At 34.8% G+C, this 8352-nt stretch overlaps 2 protein-coding genes across 4 annotated transcripts in view; one reads left to right on the top strand and one right to left on the bottom strand.

Moving 5' to 3' along the window:
• Positions 1–4373, bottom strand: part of strada (STE20 related adaptor alpha) — a 13049-nt gene extending 8676 nt beyond the window's left edge. The window contains exons 1-3 of one of the 2 annotated variants that reach the window (XM_024272777.2): positions 4239–4320; positions 3237–3297; positions 2908–2965 (exon numbers count right to left, since the gene is read on the bottom strand). Coding sequence is in view for 1 of the 2 variants with exons in the window: in XM_024272776.2 (XP_024128544.1) it covers positions 3237–3248 (12 nt within the window). In the remaining variant the exon portion in view is untranslated. Of the gene's footprint in view, positions 1–2907; positions 2966–3236; positions 3298–4238 lie in introns of both variants that reach the window. The other variant, XM_024272776.2, reaches the window with a different exon arrangement.
• Positions 4320–8352, top strand: part of ddx42 (DEAD (Asp-Glu-Ala-Asp) box helicase 42) — a 13181-nt gene continuing 9148 nt past the window's right edge. The window contains exons 1-6 of one of the 2 annotated variants that reach the window (XM_024272770.2): positions 4320–4453; positions 5574–5792; positions 5866–6016; positions 6207–6268; positions 7594–7630; positions 7836–7988. In XM_024272770.2, the coding sequence (XP_024128538.1) occupies positions 5581–5792; positions 5866–6016; positions 6207–6268; positions 7594–7630; positions 7836–7988 (615 nt within the window). In that variant the 5' untranslated portion in view covers positions 4320–4453; positions 5574–5580. Of the gene's footprint in view, positions 4454–5573; positions 5793–5865; positions 6017–6206; positions 6269–7593; positions 7631–7835; positions 7989–8352 lie in introns of those variants that run through there. The other variant, XM_036213143.1, reaches the window with a different exon arrangement.

Below are 8352 nucleotides of genomic sequence, written 5' to 3'. Positions count from 1 at the left end.
TTAATGGATTACAAATAAAGAATTACACACACACAAATCAGGATGTGTCTCTTCATACTGTTACATGAAAACTGAAACATAAAATCCGAGCAAACCTAAACAGCAGAACCAGAAAGCTACACATTCCTATAAAAACGATTAAGTTGTACCATTTGTTTTTACTGATTAGAATTGATTAGAAGCAAGAAATTTAATTTGGGTTAAAAGTGTCATTAAAGAAAATAAATAAATAAATCAAACATGCTTCAGCAGCCACAGCTGAAATAAAAACTTGAAGTCCACACAACACGTCCTCTGTGGTCGGCCTTGGAATGGGATGCCATGAATTCCAGAAGTTGAATGCATAGAATACCATTCATGTACAGACAGATCTATACTAGATTAGAGTACCAACATGTAAAAGAACTTCACCAAATATCCTGAACAAGTTTTTAGTGGAACTGCCAACAAAAAAACAAAACTCAAAGCAGAGTGGGTGCCCAGAGCGCAGCGACACACAAACCAAACCCACTAGAGGGAAATCCTGAGGCCGAACTCGACCGACGAGTTCTGTTTGGTGAGTGCTGTCTAAACTACAAACATGTGAGGCCCGTGTCATCAACCAGATGCTCATGCATGGATGTGCAAAGCCTTGGAGAAGCTTCAGCTTTTCTCTGTGCGCACACACACATCCTGCATGCACGGACACAAAATGCACATGGAGGGACGATGACAGGACCACCACACTTACGTTCCTGAGAGAGACTCCCTGAGCTTGCTCTGGGGTAGAAACATGGCGTCAATAAAGTGTGGACAATAAGAAAAGACGTTGAAATCACGGCCTCTAGGTGTACATTTTGTTACGATGTCATCTGTGATTAAATATCACCACAAAAAATCAAATGATAACCACCTTCAGCCAAATAAAAAAAAAATCTAATTAGAAAAATATGCAACACAGAGAAATGATTAGGGCTGCCACGATGAGTCGACTATTAAAATAGTCAAGGACTAATTTAATAGTCGATTAGTTGCTACTTTATATTATGTGGAGTCAGAGTGTAGTAAAGTTGAAAGTTATAATGGCATTCTGCTAACTTTTTGGACTATTTTGGCATTTTTTAAGGTTTTTTAGGCTATTTGAGAGTTTAGCTAATATTTCATCTACATGCTAGCTGTTTTGGCTAACTTAGATGTTTTTGGTTTTTTAGACTATTTGGAGATCAGCTAATATTTCAGCAACATGCTATCTGTTTTAGCTAACTTGGGCTTTTTTTGCTTTTTATGCTACTTTGGAGTTTAGCTGTTTGGGCTAATTTAGGAAATCTTCTGTTTTAAGGCTAATTTGGAGTTTAGCTAATATGTCAGCTTTATGCTAGCTATGTAGGCTAATTTAGGCTTTTCTTTGCTTTTTAGGCTATTTTGGAGTTAAGCTAATATTTCAGCTACATCCTTGCTGTTTTGTCCAATTCAGGATTTTTTTGTTTTAGGGGTTTTGTTTAGGCTAATTTTGAGTTTAGCTAATATTTCAGCTACATTGTAGCTGTTTCGGCCAGCTTAGGCTTTTTTTTGTTTTTTAGGCTGTTTTGGAATGTAGCTAATATTTTAGCTACATCCTAGTTGTTTTGGCCAATTTAGGATTTTTTGTTTGTTTGGTTTTTTTTTATGCTATTTTGGATTTTAGCTAATATTTCAGCTACATGCTAGCTGTTTTAGCCAACTTAGGCCTTTTTTCTCTCCAGTTTTTAGGCTAATTTATCATTTAAATAATATTTTAGCTGACTATCATCTTCAGGGTTTTCAGCAATTAGCTTCCACAATTTCAACTATCAATTTCAGCATCATCAGCTATCATCACTAGCATCTTCAGCTGCCCAATTCAGCTTACAGCATTCACACTAGCATTATCACAGGTAATGCTATATATCTAGTTTTAAGTTAGTTTAAAGCTAATGATGGTTAAGATATGTTTTTTACATCCACTAAAAGCATGACCCGATTAGTCAACTAATCGGAAAAAATAATCTGTGATTAGTCGACTATTAAAATAATCGTTTGTGGCAGCACTAGAAACGATGAAAGCATAAAAATGAAAAGAAGCTACATACAACTTGTCTGAAGAAATAAAATCTCCTCTAAAATCAGTCTGGTTGTTGGCTGACGATGAACGTTTGATGAACTTAAGCAAATAACAGGTAATCTCCACGTTTAAAGAGCAAACTACACCTTTTCTGTGAGTCATAACCCCTTTCCTCTCCAAAGTCTTTTGTAATTTAAACTATTTTCTGCAGTTTTCCCTCAGCATGAGTTCATATTTGATATGTAGTTCCCAAGAAAAAACTCAGAGACAGTTATAAAAAGGCAAGCTAACAGCAATCAATCAAAGTATTGACTATAATTCTGTATTTCATTATGTAATATATACAGAAATCCGAAATCCTTTATTACTCCCACAATGGGGAACTTCTAAAAATAATCCAGTCCCATTTGTTCAAAACATTTTCATTCAGGAGCAGCCTGAATTTGTGGATTACTGGAGCATCAATAGTACCAGATCAGAATTAAAGAATTGAATTTTACAAGTGTATTTTTTTTTTAATTATTTTAAATAATGATCTTGACGTTCAGCTTGATAGTATTTAGTTCTGCTGCATCTACTGTACAACAGAGGAAAAAGCAAGACAGCATTTGCTTGCTTTCATGTCAAGAACTAAATTTATTTTAAAAACTTAGCCAAAGTTCTTCCTTAAAAAAAAAAAAAATAAACAATTTCAAAACTTCAACATGTGACTATTATGGCAAAAAAGACACAAACCCTTTGGACTCAGAAGACACTTCAAACTAAGACATAAGATAATTTTGATTACAAAATGTAATTTTTATCCCCTTGATTTTTCAAAAAATTAATTATTTTGGCTTGAATCTCACCTCGAAATAACTCCAAATCCCGAAGACTCTCCACACTCAATTTCTCAGATACCCAACGCTGACAGACACAGAGGGTAAACAATGGGCATGAAAAAGAAAAGAAATGCAAGCAAGAATATGAAAGTACTGAAATATGAACATAAAGTATCTACAATGGCTACTGATACGAATATAACCAAACTGTTACTGCTTTATGGCAAAACTGTTGGAAACAGATTTTATGTCTACCACAAAAATAAACTGTGGATGTCTAGGTGTGACATTTAATTATTTCCAAAATCAAATTCAACGTAATCGACATTAGAAGAAAAAACTGAAAAAACACTTACAAGAAAAGACATGGATCCTCTTGAGTTTGTTATGCAGCTAACCGACGTCCTGATGAGGTTTCTGTTCAAAAAAGATGGAAAACGCAATGAGAAAATGTTCATGTTTGCTTCACCATCTCTACTATAAGCGAAAATGACAAAATTATTACTGGAACTAAAGGAGTTCAGTAAAAACATTCCAGTTTTTCTTTCTTTAATCCAAATATTCTTTCAAAAATATTTGGCAAAATTGAGAAGAATTCATGTTTTACTGACTGGAAAAGTTTCAAAGTTCCAATATTTGGATATGAGGTGTTGGGTCTAATGAGGTTTTGCTTTTTATAAGGATTTTTTAGCAAGAGGAATTTTGTTTTTAAACGCTCACACTTGTTTTTGATACATGGGAAGTACAAAATGTATGTTCTTTAGTGCTTAATTTTTGAATGTGTCTCCTTGACTCAATATTTATGTGAATATTTGTTTTGTGTAATGATGACTGGTTTTTAAAGTTGTTATAAAACTCAAAACTCAGTATTTTTTGGTTTGTTTGTTTGGAAGGACCCATTCAAAAATGGGTCATGTTTTGTTTCTGCAGCCAGTTAAGGCACATTTAAATGACGAAAAACTAAAGGGTAATACAAATGTTTTATTGAATAGAACCATCAAAAATCTTGGTCTGCATGGCAGATAGTATACATAAATTACATATATTTACTTATATAAATAAGATAGTACCTTTAGTCTACTAGTACGATGTTTTATTTAGAATTTGTATTCCATAAAGCTAATCGTTTCACAATTTAAGCAAGAAAACACGTTTAACTGATTTCTAGAGTTAAACAAACACCGACGTCAGACGCAGTAACAAAGCAACATGCAAAGATTTGAGTGTAGATTTGCTCAGAACAAGTCTTTCAGCCATGATGGAGGACGAAGGCTAACCGATGTCGACTTATATTCGCTAAAGTCGCGACAACAGCAACAACAACGATGTGGTAGAGCGTTTACACATTTATAACTTACAGTTTAAACAGCAATAATGGTCGTTTGGAAACATAGGACGTTCATAAATCCGTCTTCTTCACAAATTCATCCTCACTGGCGGGATATTTTCCTTCGATTGGTCACCGTGTCGCGCCCCTTCGACGACACGCCCACATTCAGCTGGTCGCGCATTGATGACGTAAACAACTGCGATTCTAGTTGAACCACAGTAGCTTTTATTGTCAATAAAACAGGTAAATACGTGCGCTTTATTAGTCTTTTACCATTTTGTGATGCATTTATTTATCAAGAAATTATTATTTTCCTCCAAAATAAGAACTGTTTTTGTTTATCGAGTTGCTGCAGCGTAGCAACATTTATCCTGCACACTTTCGGCTCGGCCTCGCAGCGGCCTTAAGCTAGCTATTAAGCTAATTCTGTCAGATTCTAAATAACTGACGACTTTAAATGTTAAATTGTTCAGCAATAGTGTAATTAAAATGGCAATAAATACAATTGATGTATTTGCTCCGCAATACTGCTGTGACCTAATATTATAGTTTAGTTTTGCGAGAACGATGTCGCGTTAGCATAGCTGTTAGCTCGCAGGGTTTTTTAAGGTAGCCCTCCAACGAACAGTTGTTTTTTATTTTAAAATACAATTCATTAAACAAAATGTAGTATATCTTCAAATAAAAAACTAATTGTAAATAATAAAAAATATGTATATATATATCTCGTTACAAAGTAGTCAACCCAACATAAAACATTGAAATGTAATAAACAGAGAAAGAGAGAAAAATGATTTAATATGGATTTTTAAATTAAAAATAAAGTTTGGATAATTTGTGATTGTATATTTTTATTTTTCATGGTGGCCAAATATATTTTTAAATCTGTTTATATATATTTTTGTCCTAAGGGGAGTTTATTCAACCATTATCTTTTATGTATATTATATTTAGCTAAAATTGTTATTAGATTTATTGTATATGGTTAATTGGAACAGCATACATTGTTGATGGCTTTCTTTGTTACATAAGTGACCACTTTTTAAAAGTGGTATTTATATATTCCCACATGCAGATAGAATTAGAAAAATGTGTAATAACTGAGTTCTAATGAAGAATTACATTATACATTGTGATTTTTAACATGCTAATAGACAGCTAATGTTGGGCAGGATTATTTGCTAAGTAGATGTGAGACAATCTTCTACACTTTCTTTTATTTAGTGTCCGTTACTTACCAAATCAAAATATATATTTTTTTAATTTTTGCATATGTTAGAGGTTCCTTGCTTATCCTAATCTAGCTTTGTCATGTAACGTTCATCAGACCAACATGTTTTTTATTTTATTTTATTTTTAATAGGATAGCTATGAACTGGAATAAAGGTGGTTCGGGTGTGAAGCGAGGGTTTGGATTTGGAGGGTTTTCCCTGGCGGGGAAGAAAGAGGAGCCCCGCCTTCCTCAGAAATCACACACATCATTTGGGGGTACCGGATCGAGTGGGGGATACGGGAAAGGCCAGCAGCTTCCGTCATTCTACAAAATAGGGACTAAACGAGCCAATTTTGATGAGGAAAATGCGTAAGTAAGGTGTATCTCCTGTAACTGTGTGAATTCCAGTTGTATTTTAGATTTGTTTATCATTCCACTCTAGGTATTTTGAAGATGATGAAGAAGAGTCTAGTAGCAACGTGGATCTGCCATATATTCCTGCCGAAAATTCCCCCACGCGGCAGCAGATGCAGGCAGGCAGAGGCTCAGACAGTGAAGACGACCCGTTGGATGCCTTTATGGCAGAGGTTGAGGTGAGATGAAAACATCACTTAAAGCTGGATGATCCTTCAATGTCAGATCTGTATTATATAGCCTAAAATCTTCCCAAATGGAGAGTCATAACAACCTACCTTAAATTTTCTCTTGAGGGTTTTAGAGAAGTGTTTTTATTGTATTATTATGTTAAAGGAAAAATAAAGAAAAGTATTTTTTTTGTCACAGAACCAAGCAGCTAGTGACATGCGAAAACTGGAGGAGAAGGAGAAAGAGAAGAAGTCAAACAAGTAAGACTCAGCTGTTTATTTAAGTAAACACATTCATGTAAAAGTATACAAACACACACAAGTTAGAGCTGTCAATTGATGCACATTTTTAATCGTGACTTATTGCATTACCTCGGTAGCTAACGGAGAACAAATAGTATTTTTTTTTTTTAATATAACTGTAAAAGTCTATTTTTTTATGTTTTGTCTTACATATTTAGATTGATTCAGAAATCTGAAATATAAAATAGTTCAAAACTGCAAACCATTGTTTTGGCCATTAAAAGCCAATTTACTCACTAAATGTATTTTTTTTAATCTGGTGTTTTTTTATGTAATTTATCAATTTTTTATTGATCTTTGAACTTTTAATGTATGGCGCCTTGAGATGTGTTTAGGGCGCAATATAAATCAAATAAACTAAACTAAAATATATTCATTTTTAAGTGTTTAAACTTAAGTTATAGGAAATAAAATATTAATGAACTTACTTTTTAGCTATAAACAAATTTGATCTTGAAAATAAAATCCACAGAAAAGCGTAAAGATGTAGTTTCTATATTGTCATTAAAGACCCACTCTAATGAAAATTGTATTTTTGGCATATTCTTGTAGCATTTTTCTCATGATGGAGGGCATATATAATAATTTAATAATAAACTATGTTATTTCTTTATTTGAATCGTGATTGATCAGGAGCAGAGGAAAACTCATACTTTGGAAAAGTTTGGGTTTTTGACGCCACAACTATCAAATCGTAGTCTCCTTTCTCCCTACAATTCTGAAGCATCCACTTGCAGACAATCACATCAATTTACGTCTTCATTTTTCTTGCTGGATTTGGTATCTAGCTCTTAACTGTACGGCTGCATAGCTCTGCTATTGCTCGCCATTGTTTTTGTTTTTGCTACTCAAGGATTTGTGAGGTCCTAGCGGTAGAGAGTGTAAATTTCCGGGACAACAGCCCCGCCCACCACTGAAGAGGGAAATTTCTAATGACCTCCTGCTGCTCTGCAGAAAACCTGTCTTAAAAAAATGGACACATACTTTTTTGATTAATTGTAATTAACATGCAATTAAATAAAATGTACAAAGTGAGTTCATGCGTTTAAAAACACAATCAAATTGACAGCTCTAATACAAATATATAAAAAGGTTTTTTAAACCCGCCTCCTCCTGCCCACACCAGTTCCAAAGTTTTCATTACCACTGCTTTATGATTATATATAATGCTTTTTGACATGTGGATGAACTCAGGTAAGCCGACTGTCTCTGGTGGGGTGTGGGCTTCCTTTGGTGTACGAACAAGCCGCAGGGAAGTTTTTTTTCTCCGCTTGTCATTGCAGGGGTATACGTGATGACATTGAGGAAGAAGATGAGCAAGTGAGTGACGCCACCAACGTTTTTAATCCATCACACCGCCCCGCTTTCCCCTCTGTCTGACCTGGAAGATTGCAATAAGAACTATTGTTTTGGTGTTTTTTTTCTTATATTTATCTCTTGAACAGTATTTTTTTTAAATAAATGAATGTTGGGAGCCTTTATATAATGTCTCCCTTTTTCACACGGCCGCCTGAACTCTCTGCAGGAAGCCTACTTCCGCTACATGGCAGAGAATCCCACAGCAGGGCTAACCCAAGAAGAAGAGGAGGAAAACGTCGACTATGACAGTGATGGAAACCCAATTCCCTCCACCACTAAGAAAATCATTATGCCGCTTCCTCCTATCGACCACTCAGAGGTACAACTTCTTGCTGTCGCTGTGTGTTTGAGCAGGGGTCCTCAAACTACCGGATCAGGCCCACCTCCACATTTGTCCCGGCCCGCCACACACTATCAGAAATATCTATCAAGAACCACATAGAACGCAACTTAACACTCCACATTTCTGCAGTCTGAACTATGATGGGAGAGGAGAGACTATTTTTTGGTTTAATAGAGATGAACTTTTTCTTTATTATTATTATTTTTATTCCGAACGTTTCTTTGGACGTCCATAGCTTTTCAGCTCTTTCAACTATTAAAATATTCAGCTCTTTTTATGTTAACTTTTTTGACTGTCTTGGCAGTTACCAATGATTTCTAGGCTATGTTGGGGTTTGGCT

This window comes from Oryzias melastigma, linkage group LG8 (genome assembly GCF_002922805.2).
Source record: "Oryzias melastigma strain HK-1 linkage group LG8, ASM292280v2, whole genome shotgun sequence".
In the NCBI taxonomy this organism is placed as follows: domain Eukaryota; kingdom Metazoa; phylum Chordata; class Actinopteri; order Beloniformes; family Adrianichthyidae; genus Oryzias; species Oryzias melastigma.
This window is presented reverse-complemented; position numbering and strand designations above follow the sequence as displayed.